The sequence below is a fragment of the Pelodiscus sinensis genome, chromosome 7 (assembly GCF_052426305.1).
Source record: "Pelodiscus sinensis isolate ZL-2025 chromosome 7, ASM5242630v1, whole genome shotgun sequence".
NCBI lineage: Eukaryota > Metazoa > Chordata > Testudines > Trionychidae > Pelodiscus > Pelodiscus sinensis.
The window spans coordinates 36418269-36438795 of record NC_143058.1 but is presented as its reverse complement, the minus strand read 5'-3'; the positions used below and the strand labels follow the sequence as shown (position 1 = coordinate 36438795).

Here is a 20527-nt window from a genome sequence, read left to right as displayed (position 1 = left end):
ATGTTTTAAAGTCAAGAATGAATTGACTTTAGCCATGTTTGGTCCATTTTTGCATTCACTATCCGTGAGCATTTAATGAACTCATGGACACTTGTGAAAGGAAGATTTTAGGAGAGCTACTTGACTATTCATATATGGAAAATATGCCATGGTAGGGCTGTGATGGTATTAATGTTAAGACTATCCTCTTAGGACTGTCTGGCACCTAAATGTGTCTGATACAGATTATTCCATTTCTTTCTGGTATTTTTACATTAATGATCAGTAAAAGCTGTTAGTATGTTTTTCATGGGCCATTGTTTGACAGAGAAGAGAGGGAATTTTCTACACCATTTGTCAGAGGCCCAGAATAGAAGCAATCAAATAAGACAGAAAAAAGATCTTATTACTCACTTTATTTTCATTTTAGAGTACACATGCAGTTACTTTGCTGAATGGGTAGAGATAAATATTAAATATAAATTCTGTCTAACCAATAAATCTTAAAATAGGCATTGTTATTTTTACTATTTTTAGCCATAATGCTTCAGCCAAGACCTGTGTCACAGAAAGGATAATGTAAAGTTTCTGAAAAATCTTTCAACCTGTTTATCTGTTATCTGCCCTTAAATTGCTCCCCTTTCCAAGAGAAGTTAAACTAGGTGCTACCTCAAACCTCACTGTTTTAAGGATTATGTTCCAGAAGTCAGGTAAGAGAAAGAATAGCATGTGACCGTTTAGAACTAACAAAGCCTGAATATTACATTCAGATAGCTGTTCCCAACCGATCTGTAAAATAATATCATTTTCAAAAGTATTATTCTGTTAATTGGGAATAATTTAATCTAAGGAACCATGTTCTGTTCATGGACTCTCCATAAAGTGAGAGAGACTAGGAGTAGGATTTTTCAAAGAACTGAACTTCAGTGGGAGTTGAATACTTAATGGATAAATTTCAGTGGCAAAGGGACTGTTGTGATAATCTGATCTTTACTCTTGCGTAACAAGGTTCTCTTTAGTATAATTGAAAATCCTAAACTAAATTCATCGAGTAAATTATTTGTTACAATCTATTAATTTCGCTTTGCTTATAATAATGCATATGCTTATTGTTTGAAATATTCAAGTAGATTAAACTTGATTACAAAATCATTAAATCTCTTACACTCATCTTCCATATTCTACCTTCTTGCATGTATTTAAAAATGACCTATGTAGATTTTTTTAAAAAAAGGTGTGTGTGTTTTTTTTGCTTCTTTATTTTATGTAAAGAAGGGCCAGAGAGGTATTTGTCTCTTAAAAATATCTGAAATGGCAAATCTAGCCTTCTTAGAATTAATGGTGGGATTTTAATTAGCTCTCAGTTAAGAGTTTTTCCCAAGTGTTTAAATTTTTTTATTTAAACTGATATTAATAATAAGCTTTTTTTTTTTTTTTAATAAAAATCACTTCCTTCTCAGATTATGTGGTTTCACCCCATAAGTCTCCAGTCATCCTTAGAGCCTTCCAGCTAGGGATTGCCAGGTGTCCAGTTTTGAACCAGACAGTCCAGTATTTGAGCTTTCTGTTTGGGAAACAAATTGAGAAATTATAAATGAGAAAATATAAATGTAATGTAGATTGTGATGTAATGTCAAGTATATCCGGTATTGTTGTTGAAACCATCTGGCAACCCTGCTTCCAGGAAAAGCAGGTGAGATAGACATGACTTCCAAAGTTTTAGGCCCCCTTCATAAAGCAATAAGAAGAAAGGAAAGGCACAAACCAATTAGTGGTTTTTTTTTCTTTTCAGTCACCTTCAAGAGTTTGCAAAAATTAGTTAGTGGCTGGTACTCTGAACTAGGGATGTCAGCATGTAGGTGACTACATGATTAACTAATAAACCTAGGCTACAATCGTTTCCCTCCACCCTTGTAGCAAGTGGGGAAGTAGCTGGAGCTGGTGCCTGTGGGAGTAAACTTTAAACCTGCTGGTACAGCAGCACGCAGGGTGAGGAGTGCAGGTGGGAGCCAATACACATGGAAAGCCAGCTTTTAAGTGACTCTCTGTGCATGCCAGCTCTGCAGACCTACCTGCCCCCCTCCTCCCACCTGCTCCCCCTCATCCTCCATGCATGCCAACTCTGCAGACCTGCCTCCTCCACCTCACTACCGCTTCTGCAGCGGCTGCTGTGGCATCCCACGGTGCAGCCCCTGTCTGCAGCAAGCCTGGGCCCCCCATGGATAGAGACTGCTCTGTGGCAGCAATCCCTGTCTGTGGGGGTCTGAGCTCCCCACAGATAGAGGCTGCTCTGGCCTTTGTCCGAGGGGAGCTTGGACCCATCACAGACAGGGGTTGCTGCTGCAGAGCAGCAGTGCAGTGTGGCAGGCTGTATCAGAGGCAGCAGCACAGGGTGGCAGGGGCTCTGAAACCTATAGAAAATACAGGTTTTAAAGGAAAGAAAAGTACTTTACATGAAAGGTGAAATCCTTGCCCAATCAAAGTCAATGACAAAAAAATTTACTCTGCTATTCAGTTTTAATATTGCAGCCTATTTCTGCAGTGGTTGCAGTTGTTAGGGCACTTTGTTCACACCACAGTATCCTTGTATAAGCTGTATACATCCTGCCTTCATTGAAGAGCATAAATATTAATCAGTAACCTGCTCAGTAAGTGTTTATGACTTAATTACGTTTTTCAGAACCAGGAGCAATAAACTCCACTGCAGAACTGCTGTGTTTCATTTGAACCATTTATGAGAGTTGTGTTTGTTAATGATTTAGCCAAAAGTAAATGATACATTCTACATATAATTATGAACTTTAATAGCATTTACCATTATAATGTGTGGTTTTATATTGCATACAGAAACAATTTACATTAAAGTAATTTTCCAAGTCAGACAACTCTGCATCCACTCATGAAGGCTCAGTGGTGAGGGCTAGATCCCGTGATCCTAGTCCCGTTAAACTAATGGAAAGATTACAATGTAGTTGGGTGGTGAATGACCATCCCACCGGGGGGGCGTGGTTCTTGAACTGGGTGGATGACTCTTAATTCAGTATCATAATCTGTTATGGTCTATACTTTAGTCCAGATGTTAAGATATACAGGAGCTAAAGTACCTCTGGGACCAGCTCAGTGACTCTGAGGGTATGTCTATACTACCACCCTAGTTCGAACTAGGGTGGTTAATGTAGGCAACCGGAGTTGCAAATGAAGCCTGGGATTTGAATTTCCCGGGCTTCATTTGCATATTGCCAGGTGCCGCCATTTTTAAATGTCCGCTAGTTCAGACTCCATGCCCGCGGCTACACGCGGCACGAACTAGGTAGTTCGGATTAGGCTTCCTATTCCGAACTACTGGTACACCTCGTTCCACGAGGGGAAATTCAAATGCAACTCAGGTTGCCTACATTAACCAACCTAGTTCAAACTAGGGTGGTAGTGTAGACATACCCTGAGACAGAGTTGTTCACCACTATTCAGGAGGACTGGATTTGAATTCCAAACTTAGGGTTTGACTATATGGCCCTCTCAATTTGGACTGGGGGTGTGTGATTGCATAGGTTGGGTACAGAAGGGAGCTTGGGGTAAAGGATTAGGGTGCAGGAAGGAGTGTGGGGTTTGGGAAGGAGTTTGGGTGAAGGAGGCAGGTGTGACCTGGGGCACTGGACTGAGATGCTGGGGTTTGGGTTGTGACCTGGGGCAGAAGATTGGGGTGCAGGTTCTGGGAGGGGGGCAGAGGGTTTGGGTTATGTGGGGGAGGGAGGCAGGAGACGGGAGACAGAGAGTTGGGGGGGCAGGAAGGGGCTGGAGTGCCAGAAGAAGGCTCTGACTGGGAGACTTATCTGAGTGACTCCCTGCCTGAGTCAGCCTCCCTGTTTGTCCCACCCTTGCGTAGGCTGCAAGGAGTATCTGTGTGTGTGAATAACTACTAGCCGGAGGGGAGGGGTTACCTCTGTTGTCCCAGCCTCCCCTCCCCTCCATCTAATAGTTATTCACACATGCAGATGGTGCTGCATGTGCTGCCTGGCACTTCATGTGCTGCCTGTCTTTCAAACAGACAGCTCCCTTTGGCCAGAAACTAACCCATGGGATTTTGCTGGGAGCAAGGGCAGCACATGAAGCTTTCTCCCCTTTCCCTCTAAGCTCACAGTGATGAAAGAGAAACAGCCCGGCAGCTGCTTTGCGGGGGGGATCCTGCCTAGGGCTCCCTGCTGTGTCCTCAGGCCAGATCTGGCCCACGGGCATACTTTCCTCAGCTCTGCAATATGGGCACATCTTCACTTGCTGCACCGGAGGTTGATCTTATGGTGTTTGATTTAGTGGGTCTAGTTAAGCCCCATAAATCAAACACTGAGGGCATCTCTGGCCGGTGCCTATACTGCTCACAGTTGCAAGGAGTAAAGGAAGCCAACAGGAGCACTTGCTCTCATCGCCCTCCCTCTGTAAAGACAGCACCAAACTTGGGTTAAGGCAGACTGACTCCAGCTACAAACTGTATGTAGCTAGAGTTAGGGTATGTCTACACTACCACCCTAGTTCGAACTAGAGTGGCAGTGTAGACATACCCTTACCTACCTTAACCTGATATTCCAGGTCTAGAATAGCCCTGCCCTAAGTGGTAATAGGTCTCAAGCCTTGTGTGAGCTCAAAAGAATGAGGAATACAAATAGTGGCCTAAGTGGGGGTGAGTCTCAGGAGACATGGGTTTGAGTGTGATACTCAGCATACAAATGGGGTACTGAGCAGGGGATATGAAAGGGGCTGCAGGCAGGAGCCTTGGGGGCTGAAGTGGTCCACAGCCTGGTTCCTGCTTAGTCAGTTAACCCGTTAAATGTTAGGTGAACCTATTTTTCAACTGGTTGCCTGATTAACCGAGATTTTAGCCTTATCTTGTTTCCTGATCTGCCCATCACTCTTTACCTTGTGCACCTGTGCTGTGCAGGATCAAGCCCATAACAGGTGTCTAAAGCAAACAGTTAATAATGAATTCCAAGAGTAGGCACAAAAGGGAGGAGAACTAAGATTGGTTCTTTCGCTTTTTAATAAGTGGCTTCACTTTTTATAAGCTAGGGAGTGTAGAGAATTCAAGTTATATTTTCTCTGTAACAGAAGTGGGTGTTTTTACAGGGACATCACTATTGCACATTGTTATTTCACTGTAAAATCCTTTTGGAGACCAGGCACTGGGGGCCTTTGCCATAGGGTGGCTTGGCAAGGTCAGCATGTTAGCCCCTGTTGATGACTTTCTTCACAGTAAAGCTACAGTACCTTATCTCCACTAGGATTTTACACAAGGATAGTTAAAGTGTTAGTATATCTGCCACAAAGACACACCAATTTTTAGGCTTGGCTGAGTAAGTCACAACATTATCCACATCTTTCTTTCCTTTCTTCCAGATGCAGGTGCCAAATCTGACTCACGTAGAACATTTACCTTAGAGGATTATTTAAATGGTGAAATTAAATACAAAACATATAATTTACAATGGATTTCAGGTAAATCAGTCTGTCCTGATAGAATGTTATCTCTGCCTACCTCTGATATAGTAATAGAGATGTAGCTGTGTTAGTCTGGTCTTGCTGAAACAAAAGACAGGACTATGCAGCACTTTAAAGACTAACAAGATGGCTTATTAGGTGATGAGCTTTCGTGGGCCAGACCCACTTCCTCAGATCAAATTGTGGAAGAAAATTGGCATGACCAAAAGGTATATATGGTCATGCCAATTTTCTTCCACAATTTGATCTGAGGAAGTGGGTCTGGCCCACGAAAGCTCATCACCTAATTAACCATTTTGTTAGTCTTTAAAGTGCTGCATAGTCCTGTCTTTACCTCTGTTATGTGATGTTCATGTTCGGGGCAGGCTGTACTTACTTAAATGCTCAGAGGTAGCTGATATGTGGTGGTGAAGTGTGAATGTTTTTTAGGTTATTGTTGTAGAATGACATCAGTAAGACCCAAAACAGAATTAAAATAATGGAAAACAGAGGACTTAATTGTACCCTTCAGGCTCATCCCTGTGTTGCTGATGATGGGGAGGCAGATCTCCCCCTGGATGCTAGAAGAGGAGATCTGCTGCTATACCCTTCTATAGGAGACAACACACTCCTCCCTGTGCATTCATCCTACTTCTTGGGTCAGTTTGGGGAGCAGAAAGAAATAGAGCAAGGCTCCTTTCCCTTTTTCTATGCTCGGTTCCCTAGAGGACTAAGGTAGGAGTTGACATTTTAGAGGAACTTGTGCTCCTCTAAAAATGGGGACTGTAATTCCTATTGGCTCCTGCAGCTTGTCCCTCTTCCCACTATATAAAGGTCCAGAATTTGAATTGCTTTGTTTTATATAGACCTCCTACTCTGTGATATTAGATGGAAAATAGTAAATGTTTAGAAACATTTTCATTTATTTGTTACTCAGTGACATTTTTCTTGTCCCATTAGGAAATGAATACCTGCACAAAACTGCTGACAATGACATCGTGCTCATAAATGCTGATGATCAAACACTCTCAGAAGTTCTGAAAAATACCACATTAGTATGTTTGCTCACATAGAGTACATCTCAGACTTTGGGGAAAGCATTGCTCCTTGTTTTTACCTATGTAATCAGTGCATGTGTGTTTTTTTTCTCCATCCTTTTGTTGATAGGCCACGTATGGAGCAACCACAGCTATCTTATCTCCTGACCAAAAATTTGCTCTTTTTCAATACAACTATGTAAAGGTATTAGTGCATTTCTTTTTCTTCTTCTTTTGTATGCCTCTTATGTTTTATAGAAAGACAGAAAAAGGGGAGAATGAGAACTCTCATTTACCAAAATTTGGATTCATTTTAATCTTTTGGTTGGTGCAGACAGGTCTGATAGGCAGGGCTGGCTGGCAGCACTACCTTTTAAAGTTGTCCAATACTTCCCACTATAAGACTTAACTTTCAGTTGCTGATAACTTTGCCAAACTTTACAGTTTTAGCTGATTTTTTATGCCAATTGTCTGCTTCAGTTTAAAGTCTGAACAATTTCAGCTAAATGCACCCATTTCTCAAAATACAATCAGAGAAATATATTGTTTTGTCCATGTTAAAAATATTCTGGTGACCTTTTCTCTGAGAAATACTATTGCTTCTGAGCTTTTAAACACAGATTTGGTATTTGGCATGTGGTGCCTTTGTGTCAGGGATGTACCTTTGTCTCTTGCTGTGAAATTGCATCCAAATTTGGCCAAGTTATAGGGCCTTTGAAAAATTGCAGGTTGCACACACTTGAGAAACCACTTAGGTTTTAGTGGCTAGAATCTCTGAAGATTCCATCCTTTCATGGAGAATGCTTGAGCCTCTCAGAGCTCTTAGTGCTGATCAGACTACACATGCACAATCCCCACAGAACAACAGAACATGCCACCTCCAGCCCAGGATACCAGAGGTAAAGCTGGACTTTTAATTTAATGGTTGCTCCAGGCAGGGCTGAGGCCAGGCTGTAGAAATCAGATCAAGGGAACCTGTCTGTCCATGCTTTCAGTGAACCCCATTGATGATCCCAAAGCAGCATGGAAGAGGAAGCTGCTTGACTTGAATGCAGGGCGGGGGGAGAAGAGCTGGACCAGGGAGGAGGGAAAGGAGCATAGTGGAACAAGGAGTCTTGTCACATGGAGGTGGGGAAGTGGGGGGTAGGCTGGATAAGAAACTGTGTCTTAGTGTGGAGGAGACTGGCACTCAAACAGTGAGTCCAGATAGGGAGGCCAAAGCTAACTAGGTCTGATGACTGGAACTAAAATGTACAGCCTGAGCAGTGGAGTTAGGGACTGGGAGCCAGAAGTGAAGAAGAGTGAGAGTGGGAACAGGTTGGATAAGAGGAGACAGAAGCTGGTCAAATTTAGTCTGTATCCACTAGAGCACACATGTCTCCAGAGCCTGGAATGGAACCCAAACTTTCTAAGTGTCACCATTCCTCTGTTGTGAGCAAATATTGTGAAACACACTGGGAAAGTGTCTCATTCTCATCTCATGCTAGATCATGTTAAGGATGACAACATACTACTACTATCAGTTACTCTGTTAGCTTTAGTGGCAGAGCTCTGTGTGGTTATCTAAAGGTTACCACTCTGCTCATGGCCCATAGGGATGTCAGTGTGATGCCACATAACGGAATTTCTGTTGCTTCAGTTAAAAAAAAAAAGCATATTACCCACAATGAAGCTGTTAAAAGAACATTATTAAGATTTCATAATCAAGCTCTCAGAAGTTAGAAAATGCCAAAATTAAGGTGGCAAACCACCTCTCCTCACTCCAAACCCCAGTGGTCTTTGGATACAGGGTTTTTGTTAAGGACCCATCTCTAATTAGTATGTTTTAATAATATTTTGTCAGTGTTCATTTGATTATAGCTCTGTTGGTTAAGTCTGATAATCTGATCATCTCTCCATCAGTTTAATCATCATATTTATAATGCCTGTCACTGTAGAATTTAATCACTTCAAATAGATCACAGAGATTCATTATCTAAGGGTATGTCTACACTGCAAGTATGTTCGAAATAACAGACATTCTATTTTGGCATCCCCATAAACCTCATTCCACGAGGAATAAGGGATGTCTCGAAATAGTGCCTGTACCCTGAACCCTCTCCTACAACCCAACTCCATGCCGCAGGCTCAGTTCAAAGCCCCCTCATGCTCCAAACCCCTTAGCCCAAGACCGGAGCCTGTGTCCCAACCTATTGCCCCTGCTTGGTGAAAGGGAGGGAGAATGGGGGAGGGAGGAAGGGAGGATGGAGTGAACAGGGGCAGAGCCTTGGAGAAGGGGAACGAAGGAGGCGGGGCAAGGGCATTTATATTTGAGGTAGATCTTACATTACACTTACATTCAAAAAGTGATTTTGAGCTTAAAAAGTTTGGAGGCCACTGGTCTAACCCATTGGTAGTTGTCAATGCCTGGTGGTTGTGTTCACCTCTTCCAATGAGAGTCTGAGGAGGTGTCCAATATTATTGCCAGGAACTTATAACACATTCACAGGGCTCCTAAAATCAATCATAGTGAGAGAGATCCTCAAAATAAAATTGGTTCTCTTGCAGCTCTGGAGGCATTCATACACAGCTTCATACCACATCTATGATATACAAAGCAGGTCAGTAGCTATTACGGGCAATGCATATACAATAAAGCCACTTTGCAATAAAATGACACTTCACTGATTTATCTGTCTTATATACTTTTTGTTTTGTTTTTCCCTAGATCCTTAGTAACTGAGAATCTACTGCCTAATGATACCCAGTACATATCCTGGTCACCTGTTGGTCACAAACTGGTCAGTAAATATAACTGTATTGAAATGTCTGCAGTGCATTTCCAATGCCATTGTCACATTGTTTGGAGTTGCTTATGACCAGGAGTGCCTATTACAGGACAGATTGTCAAAAGCAGGGCAGACACCCCAAACTTTTGGTATGCTGTATAATTAAATTTCAACAGCTCAGTAACAAATGTGAACTCCTGAAGCATTACAATAGTTTGATAATGGTGTCAAGACTGTTCTCATGGACACTCTAGTCTTTTTTGTCACCTAGCCAAACTAGACTATATGATGGATTTTTACTTATACCATACATGACAACATAGATTATACCCAGTCCCCAGTCATTCACACAAGTCAGTTTATATCCTAGATCTCACAGCAAGGACAACACTGTTATACACGAACTAAATGTTTATAAGCTAGGATAAAGAAATGAGAGTTATTGAGAGGATAAGCAGGCAAACTATGTATTCAGGTGAGTTGCTATAATTCCAGTGTTAGGTTAGATTTCCCAAAGGCTCTCGGGGTTATCCATAGTAGCTCTGTTGCTCTGTGGATCTCTGTCTTCCTTTTCAGTTTTCCTGCTCTGTTCGGCTCCAAACAGTCCAGAGGCAAAGAATTTTTCCGTGTCCATACTTATAGCTTCTTCCCACAAAAAACAAAGGGACAGGGTCACTACCCATGTGAGTTTTCTCTTTGATGTTAGAGAGTGAGGAATATAAATATTGATTTTAAAAGTTAACCATTTAAATGTTTAAAATTATATCATTTAACTCTTTAAGCATTAATTGAGATAAATTAGTGAATAGTCAACATCCACCAGCAGCCAAGCTTTCCCCTCTTCCCAACTCACTGTAGTGTCTCTTGCCCACTGATGGCCCTACTGATCAACTACTGATCAACTCCTGCCCCTCCCTCACCACAAATAGCTGTTTTGCAGCATGCAAGATGTTCTGGGAGGGAGGGGATGGAGCAGGGATGAGATGCGTTTGGGAGACGGGATGGGGAGAAGACAAAGAGGCGGAGAAATGGGGACTTGAGGGAGGGAGTGGGGTGGGAAGAGTCAGGGTGGGGCTTGGGGTGGAGGAGGTAGTCAAGCATCCCTTAGCTAGAAGGGATGTTGATGCCTGTGACAGCTTAAAACCCTTGCAAATATTTTATGAAAGAGCTTACAGCTTTCATTGTGAGACAAGCAAAATAAAACACAGTTACTAAAGAAAGAAAGAAATCTGTATCTAAAGAAAATATTAATAGCGCTTTAAAGACACAATACACATCAATACAGGGGAGGCAGTGTAGCTGAATACAATACTGAACTGCAATTTTGGAGACCTGCATTCTACTCCTGGTGTGGCCTGCTATACCAACTTCCTTTGTAAAGCACTTTTAGATCAACAAATGGAAAGTGCTACAGATATCTCTTTATTTTAACAACACCTGATGATTTTTTTCTTTAGCTCTCTATTTATGACCACAGGCCAGATCACTCACTACCTCAATGTTTTCTGTTACAAATTACTTTAATACTAATAAATAATGTTTTTATTTGTTAATTGCCTGCATCGGGTTTAATGTAACATAGCTGTCGAAGACAGTGCCTGCCTTCTAAAAGAGTGACAAATATGACCGTGGGAGGGGACTATGTGATTTGTTCTAGAATTGCATTTTAACAGTGACTATTGTGATAATTAAGTTGTTGAGGTTTTTTACAGGCGTATGTTTGGAATAATAATGTTTACATAAAAGAATCACCAGGTGCGGCAAGTGTGCCGATCACCACAAACGGAGAAGAAAATAAAATTTTTAATGGAATAGCCGACTGGGTATATGAAGGTAATTACATGCATATTTTATCTTACAAGAAAATACAGAACCTTATTTGTTAGTCTGATTAAAATATGTAAAAGTAAATACACGGAGACAAGAGAGCATCTTAAATGGTATCACCACCTAGAATTATAGCCACAGAAATCAAAATGCTTTAAAAAGGAAAGTGGGTGTGATACTCGTTTTGCAAATGAGCTCTGCCACTTTTATTCTGCTGGGTGACCTTGGTCAAGTCACTTCCTAGCTCTATGCTTCAGTTTCTCTGTATGCAGAATGGAGGCAAAGCACTTTGACAGTTATGGACGGAAATTCTATAAAAAACCTTGGTATTATTATAAATGAAAACCCTACTTTTTAAAAGATGGAAATTTCATTAATGCGGTGTGATTGCAGTGTGGACGTAATTCAAGTTTTTTCAGAAAAATGGTTGTTTTTCCAAAAAAAAACCCTCTGTAGTGTACACATACCCTCGTATTTGGAAGTAGATCTGCTTTACTTCCAGATAACTTAGTTATAAGTTTGAAAGCTTATTTGGGGACTTTATTAATCATAAAGTTGTCATGGCTTTATGTTACTGAAAATGAATTTTATTTTTAATTGGAGTGTATGAACAATTACAGGACTAACACCCAGTACAGATTTTTTTTCATTACTGCAGCCAAAATCAGGAAGTATAACTATAAAAGTCTATCTGTTGTAAGCATTCTTTTACTGCGTCATTCTAGAACACAGGCAAATAGTCTGTACTTTGGTAGCTGAACTTCAGCATAAATCTGCGCAATACAAATTAGAACAATAATTCCGTTGCAGAAGCCAATTTAGCAGCTATTACTTCAAAAGAACGCCTTTGCATCTCTTTCAGAGGAAATGTTTGGCACCCACTCTGCTCTGTGGTGGTCTCCAAATGCCAGTTTTCTAGCATATGCAGAGTTTAATGACACAGAAGTTCCTGTTATGGAGTATTCCTTTTATGCAGAAGACACCCTGCAGTATCCAAAGACCATTAGACTCCCATATCCCAAGGTCTGTGTTATTTATTAAACATGGTTGTTCAGCAGTTTGGGACTATTCTCTTAATCATTTAATCAGTTTCTGCTAATGAAAATATTGTCTGTCTCTCCTCAACAGCTTGCAGTGATTACTCTTACTGAAGTCAACAGCATCTGGCAATGTTAACGTATTTTTATTATCTTCAGGGGGGAAAAAATCTGATTTAAGGTTTTGTTATTTCTCCAAAGCCGTTGAAGGGATGACAAGCAGTGATGGAGATGATGAGGCATACTGTTAGGCACTAGGCATATGGGTGTTGCATGGGCTTTAATTCAGAGAATTCTCTCCTGCAAGCTGCAGAACCTCTCCAAAGCCATATCCATAGCACATGGATTGATGCATGCCTTCTGTAGAAAAAGGAGGGATAATATTGGCCAGTGTTTCATAGTTACAGATTCACTGTCCACAGCTGTGCCCTTCTATCTTTCCTTGATACCATATGTAAAAATCTTGGAGCACACAACTTCCTTCTACCATTTCCACTGCCAAGTGGCTACCATATCCCCACAATGTAAGGAGAATTAATCTAAAGAGAGTTCATCTCTTAGGTAGTAGAGTGAATGGAGGAAACTAAATGAAGGGTAGCAAAGCGTAATGAATTAGAGAGGCACATGCACAGAAATAAAATTGGCATAATTGATAAAGTTGATCTTCATTTGACTGTGTTGACTCTGATCCAGCTGGTAAGAGCAGATGTAATGAATGGGTGGGGGTACTACCCTTTTCTGGATGAATCCACTAAGGAAAGGTCAGCTTTCATTACACATGTAGGGCTGTATGAATTTAATGTTCTCACTTTCAGGCTGCACAATGCACCTGCCACCTTCCTAAAACTTGTAGTAGATTATCTTCAAGTTGGATTTTGAGAATTTTCAGTTGCCTAATCTGATGATGATGATGACATATTCTCTGATTCATGGGCAGAACACCTAGAGCACCTCCAAGTTATTTTCCAGTGCATAAGGGATACAGGGCTGACAGCCAAGGCTAAAAAGTTGTCAAATAGGCCTAAACAGGGTTACTTACCTTGAACACCAGGTGGGTCAGGGAACTATCAACCCTCTATAGGCTTGAAGTAGAGGCTATCCAGAATTGGCCTGTCCCTTAAAAAAAAACACAAAAAAACACCACAGGTCCAATCATTCCTAGCCTTAGCAGGATATTACAAGCAATTTATACCACACTACAGTCAGATTGCTGCTGCACTGACAAACCTGACAAGGAAAAAGCAACCAAACACAGTTAAATGGACTGAGGAATGTCAGGAAGCTTTAAGCAGCTTAAGGCTGCCCTTATGTGTGATCCTGTGCTAAGGACCCCCAGACTATGACAAACTTTTCTTTGTCACCATAGATGTGTCAGCGTGGTGTGGGATCATTTTTGATGCAGACAGAGCCAAGTCAGCAGTATCTTGTTTCTCTGTAAGAAGCTCTCTGAAAGGGAAAGCCACTGGTCTATCTCAGAGGAGGAATGTTACCATTGTATATGCTCTGGAGAAGCTACACCCATATATTTGGGGATGGCATTTTCACCTGTGGACCAACCATGTCCCTGTGCTCTAAGTCATCATAGTCCATGAATGTGAGGGGATCTTGCTTAGTTCTTTATGTTTTCTCTTAGATCTCCAGGAAGAAATCACTGCCAATGTGGACTCAGCCTAGACCAGGCTGCCCAATACTATCTGGCTACGTCTAGACTGGCATGATTTTCCGGAAATGCTTTTAACTGCATTTTCGGAAAAGCGGGTCTAGATTGGCAGGATGCTTTTCCGCAAAAGCACTTTTAGCGGAAAAGCGTCCGTGGCCAATCTAGAAGCAGTTTTCCGCAAAAAAGCCGCGATCGCCATTTTCATGATCGTGGCTTTTTTGCGGAAAACAGTACTGTGCTGTCTACACTGGCCCTTTTGCGCAAAAGTCTTTCGGAAAAATACTTTTGCCCAAATGGGAGCAGCATAGTATTTCCGGAAAAGCACTGACAACCTTACATGAGATTGTCAGTGCTTTTCCGGAAATTCAAGCAGCCAGTGTAGACAGCTGGCAAGTTTTTCCGGAAAAGCGGCTGATTTTCTGGAAAAACTTGCCAGTCTAGACTCAGCCTCTGTGATTTGGGAGGGAGTGTGATGAATGGGGCTGTACTATCCTTTTTTGGACATTTCAGCCATTCTGCTAACTAAATTGTCTGTAAGGATTAAAATCATAGACAATGGATCCTAGAGAGTTTCCACAAATGCTAGGGAAGCAGGAAGTGAGTTGGCAGAAAGCCAGGAGAGCCAATGAAAACAGGTGTGAGTTTTTGAATTGAAAGCAGTGACCTTCCCATTCCAGTCTTTGTGTGACCAGAGCAGAGCTGGGACACATTAATTTCTAGGGAGCAAGGCATGGAATATCAAGCAACATCCATGCCTTGGAAAGAACTAAATCTTGGAACAACAGATATAGGAGTAGAATTGGGGATATTTGGTCAGATACAATCAGATTATTTTCTTTATTATGGGGTTTGTTGGTTTTCTCTGTGCTAAGGACATGTAAACTCCTCCCCACCCCCCCCCACCCCCATTACAGTGTAACTCTCCGAACTGAATCCCAGCGAAGTAATTCTCTGGCTTCGTCTACACTGTAGGGTTTTTGCTCAAGAAGCTTTTTGTGAAAGAGATCGTCTGCAAAAAATTCTTGTGCAAAAGCACGTCTACACCTCAAAAACGCATTACAAAAAGCGATGTGCTTTTGTGCAAGAAAGCTCTGATGGCCATTCTGTGAATAGCCATCAGAGCCCCTGTGCTTTTTGTGATAGGCTCTTTTTGTGCCAGAAACCCCTGTTGATCATCCACACACACCTTTTTGTGCAAGAACTCTTGCGCAAAAAGGAGATGTTCCTCATGGGGAGACGAATAACTCTCCCGGCAAAAGCCCTCTGTCCTGTCGATTTACTTTAATTTTTTTTGCACAAAAATGCGCTTGAGATGTGGACGCTTCATGGGTTTTTGCATAAAAACCCTATAGTGTAGACATAGCCTCCGTGTTTTAATCTTCCTTTTTTGGGGGGGTTGCTCTGTAACACCTAGCAGCCAAGCAATACTCACCAAGGACGTGTCTAGACTACATGGCTCTGTCGATGGAGCCATGTAAAGTGGTTTACTTGTCATAGTCAATGAAGCAGATCAGCTGATTGTCAGCACAGCGTGGTGACCATTTTTATTTTAATGAAGCAAAGATTATTTAAATCCCTGCTTCATTGACTATGTCGACGGAGCCATATAATCTAGACACACCCCAACTGTGTTTTCTTTGTTTTGTTAATAAATATCACTTTTTTAAGGCTGTTATGTGATTCCTGTTCCCTGGAAGGCAGGCGGTTCTGTGTGCACATGCCTAAGACTGCAATGGCAGCTATTAAGAAAAATATATAGGTTTTTTTCAAGCTTTCTCCAGAAGGAGGGTTAAAGCGCTTAAGGGTATCCCATAGGAAGAAATTCACAAATGCATCTTCTTGGGTTTTCAAAGCGCTTTTTTTATTCAAGGCTATAGGAGTTTTGAAATAGAAGGCTTTAGTAGCAGGGTATTTTAAAGTCCCTTGTGGATTCCCACCATCCATACTTGAAGTGCCAGAATGGGGAACAGCCTTGACAGCAGGATAATTGACTAATAACCTAGCTTGAGTATGGCAGTTAATAAACTAAACTCAGCAGGTGTGGAATAAGTTTTGCATTTTCATAGCCCTTTCTGTCCATAAATCTCAAAGGAAATGCTTCTGACTGAGAGGCAAGAAAGGAAGAAAGGTGTGTGAGAATCAGAAACATTTAGTAATATCATAAAAAGCACCACCCTTAGTGAAATCATTGTGGCAGTTTTGGGATGTTTCAGTTAATGGCTCCCAGGAGATTATCTGAGTCCTGCAAATCTGTGGCTATCTGCTTTATATCTGCAGGTATTCATATCTGCAGATGTGGATATCCATAGCTCATTTTTGCAGATACAGATACAAATTTTGTATATAGACCCTTCAAAATATGCAGATTAAGGGTATGTCTTTTTGGGTATGTCTACACTACCCTCCTAGTTTGAACTAGGAGGGTAATGTAGGCATACCGCACTTGCAAATGAAGCCCGGGATTTGAATTTCCCGGGCTTCATTTGCATAAGCGGGGAGTCGCCATTTTTAAAACCCCGCTGGTTCGAACCCCGTGCAGCGCGGCTACACGGGGCACGAACTAGGTAGTTCGAACTAGGCTTCCTAGTTCGAACTACCATTACGCCTCATTTCACGAGGGCTCCCTGCAAGCATTGGGGAGCATGCACTGGTGCTCCATCCCCCGCTGTCCTCCTGCAGAGCTGGAGCACACAAAAGCTACTAGTCTGGGCCCCCCTAGGCTCTGATGTGTGAGGTGAATGTGCAGAGTGTCTTTCTCAGTTTCAGGGGGCCACATCAGTGAGGAGTGTTTGTTTCTTGCTTCTCACTTGTGTGTGGCCCCCCAACTGATTATTCTGTGGGTCAGCGGCCCCCGCCTCAAAAAAGGTCTTCCCTCCCCCTTAGTAGTGGGTTGAAGGTAACCCATTGTTGGAGAGCAATAAGCCCTACCCACTGGCAGAAGTTATGGTATGTTAGCAAATATAGTAAATGAAGTCACAGTGTATCAAATGTGATGATGGATGTTTGTTTTTATAAATGAAGAGGTATGTTTTTACTAGAATTATGTGACTAATTTCTTCATAAAAAACCTAAGTGTATTTGCCCACAATCTGAACAGAATTGTGTTTCTCCATACAGTCTAACCTACATGTCTCATTGCTGCTGCACTTTACAATTTCTTTTCTATCTTCTCTAATTTCAAGAGTTGTTTTCACTTCGAAAGTATTTACTGTCTTCAGAAATAATGTGAAACATTTCTTTCTTTCTTTAGGCGGGAGCTACAAATCCTACTGTAAAATTATTTGTTGTGAATACCCAATCTCCTTCCACTGTGAATACCAGTGAAATTATTGCACCAGCTAGCATAATATCAGGGTAAGTAGTTTTAATAATATGATGGTTTTCTCTGTAAATGCCCTAGATTACTATCATATATCACTGGGTTATATTATCACACTGCTCAGAGAGGAACAGGATTTACTGTGTAAACCCCATGTAGAGATTATTCCTTCTAAAAATTATTTAAAGGTGGTGGCATATTCCAGATTTCTTGTGCTCAGAGTATGACATGTTATTGGCTCATCACATGCAGTGGATCCTACTTACAGTGAAATCATTTCACAGAACAGCTTTACTTTGAGCAGCAATTGACTATACGTGGAATTGAATTTGCACATTACAATGCACTGATAAATAATTCAGAATTGTAGCTATGTTTCACTGCAAATGAAGATTCACTGTATCTGATTTCACTGGGAGAAGATTCCTCTGTGTTTTCATTGGCTCATTTTAAAGCAATACTCAGATTGTGAGGTAACAGCAAAATTTCTCTGATTAAACTTTAAAATGTGTCTTTTTCTTGGAAATATTATTATGGAAGCCAGTAATTCAGAAAGTAAATGAAAAGTTTTATTTCTCAAAACACCACTGACAAAGTGCTACTTGACATAAATTTGAGTATTCTGAAAAGAGCAAGCAAATGTATTTAACTTTACATGCAAAATTTGTGTGTCTAAAGTCTCCTGTTTCCACAATACTGCAGACTTACTAAGTGTATGTGTTTTATGTTTGCAATGAGAATTTAGAGACAATGAGATACAGTACATGCTGTATCACACAGAAAAATGTGATAATCTTTAGAAAAAGCAAAGCCCTGGGGCTATAAGACAGCATCTTCTGCCATGTTATCAATTCACTATAGCCAGAATACAGAGAATATCTCATTCCATCCCAGTCCAGTCCACAGTGTATCAGTGATTAAAGGATATATCCAACCTCATATACTGTATTTGTTTGCATTAATATATTGTTCATATATTCTATCATAGCCCTACAATTCCACAAAATATTCATGATGCTAGCCAGATCTTGAAGTTTTCTAGACAGAAGTGTAAATAAACATCTGTTTTCAGTTTAGTTTTTAATAGATTTCTGCTTTAGCAAAATCTTCTTTTATTTCACTAGCAACAAGCAGAGCAATACTGTACCATGTTTGGCTCAGAACAATAACATGCACACAACTTCCTAGCTTAATACAGGGTCTGATTTTCCTACTGGAGTTTCTGTAGTTTTATTTTGGTATGACATTATACAAATCTGGGCTAACACAATAGTAGATCAGGCCCAGAATTTACAAGAATACAAAAGTCTGATTCTGCTTAGGATCAAATACGATACATGTAACACTTATATTCAACCATCATTTGTAAGTCAAGATGTAGGAAGCACTTGATGCTGTTATAAACATCTTTCCTCATGCTCAACTCCAACTTACCTGAAAGAATTACATGATAGCAAACTTTAATAAGCAGAAGCTGATCTGTGGGGGAAATGATGTAATGTAAGGCAACGTGAGTGTTCATGCTGGGGACTGAATCGAAAACATTCTCACTGCTGAGGAAAAAGTAACCACATACTATTGTGTAGCTTTGTCTCAAGTTTTCCCTGATTTAAAAAGATACATTTGTTCCCATTGTAAATTGACTGCCAGCTGGGGCTAGAGAAGGGGATGCAGGCAGGTTGTTTGGCATTGTTGTCAAAAGAAAGGTAACATGTTACCATCTTATGGCTAAATTCTGGCATTAAGTACAACCCTACATAGAGGGCTGGCAAGATTGAGGGATGCTTAGAGGGAGTTCCAGGAGACATCATGTCTGCACTCATTTGCCTATGCAGTGCTACTGAGCACTCCCAAGAAGCACAGCCACGTCACTATGCTTGAAGCTAGTCTTACAAATGTATATGTCCTCTTATGTCTGGACCCCGAGCACTATCAGGAGACCTGTGCCCCTTTTCAGAAGCTACTGCATTAGCCTTACACACATATTGTGGGGGTCCTTGCCCTCTATGAGTATGCCTGTTGTGCTCAATGAAAACAATGTCTCCTTTTCATGTCTTGAATGGGTCTCGACCCCATGATTTAGGAATTTCTCTTTAATTGTAGTGTTTATCCCGAGAGGCACTCCAACCATTTCTAAGTCAGCTGCCAAAATGCTTGAAATGGCAACTTTTTTTCCATTTAAAATTCTGGTAAAATTTGTGAATTTGCTGAAGGCCAGCATAAAGCACATGTATCATTCAAATCCTACTTAAATCCATGTAGTGCTGAGTGTTCATGTGGGATGGTTAACTGAGAAGCAACTAATGCCCAGGTCTGTGCACAGGGATGGATTTTGCCCTGTGAGACTATCAGTGTGTACCAGTGTTGGAAATAAGAAAGTTGCAGAGTGGGGAATGCACTATGGCACAGGATTGCAAAAGTACTCTTTCCAGGGAGAAAACAAGGAAGTTAAATACCACATTTTTGCACTGTCTGGAACCCCTATAGTTTGAATTAATCACATCAAAATTGACTCCTCGAATGTAAAAATTCCTGAAAAGAAGAGGTACACTCTAACCTTCCTATTGTTTGTAAAATATGGTCATTAAAAAAGCTGCAAAAAGTCTCTGAAAAAATTATGATTGTTTTTTCATTTTTTAATTGCCTTATTTTCCATTCAAATTTTCCTGCAGAATTGTTGACTTTCTCAGTTTAAAAAAACAAAACATATACACAGCAGGGCTAAAGTCAAATTAAGATACACAACTTGAGCTATGTTAATTACGTAGGTGAAGTTGAAATAGCTTAATTCGGCTTTTGGCGCTGTCTACACAGCAGGAAGTTGAAGGAAGAATACTCTTCCTTCAACTTCCCTTACTCCTCGTGAAATGATGGTTACCATGGATCGGAGTAAGAAGTCCTCCAGTTTGACATTATTTCAAAATAAAGTTTTGTAGTATAGATGTGCACTTTGTTGTTTCTGAATAATGTTAGTTATTCCAAATAATAATGCTGTGTAAACTTGGCTTATGCGTGCATGGAAAAAACCCTATATTGTAACCAGAAATTCACCAAAAAATAATCAGAGCATAAAACTAAGTGGCATATCTGATAAAATATAGCTCTTGTAGTTGAAGTAAACAATAAAGGCAAGGGTTTTTTTGGATTTTTTGTTTTCTTGTTTTGTTTTTTTGCATTGAGGGCATTTTTATAGTCTCATAAACAATTAATTTCACCTTAGAACCTCCCACCTTTGTCAGCTGATTGGTAAGGGAAGGAGAGAGAGGAAACATGAACTTTGACTAACATGTCAGTTGTAGAGCTAAGAGCAAAGTCTTGTGAAGATATTTCATTAGATCAGTTTGCAAAGCCTGCAGTAATTAATTACCCCTGTCATAATGGGAGGCCATAACCTCCTGTTCTCCTTTTTCACACAAGAGTAACAGACCACAATT

General features: G+C 40.8%; 1 protein-coding gene across 1 annotated transcript in view; it reads left to right on the top strand.

Annotated features, from left to right (window-relative positions):
* DPP4 (dipeptidyl peptidase 4) overlaps positions 1–20527 on the top strand; it is a 76188-nt gene that overhangs the window by 14377 nt on the left and 41284 nt on the right. Inside the window, exons 3-10 of the mRNA XM_006114841.5 lie at positions 5365–5463; positions 6406–6500; positions 6613–6687; positions 9030–9082; positions 9190–9262; positions 10963–11083; positions 11940–12100; positions 17025–17128. Coding sequence (XP_006114903.3) covers positions 5365–5463; positions 6406–6500; positions 6613–6687; positions 9030–9082; positions 9190–9262; positions 10963–11083; positions 11940–12100; positions 17025–17128 — 781 coding nt within the window. The remainder of the gene's footprint in view (positions 1–5364; positions 5464–6405; positions 6501–6612; positions 6688–9029; positions 9083–9189; positions 9263–10962; positions 11084–11939; positions 12101–17024; positions 17129–20527) is intronic.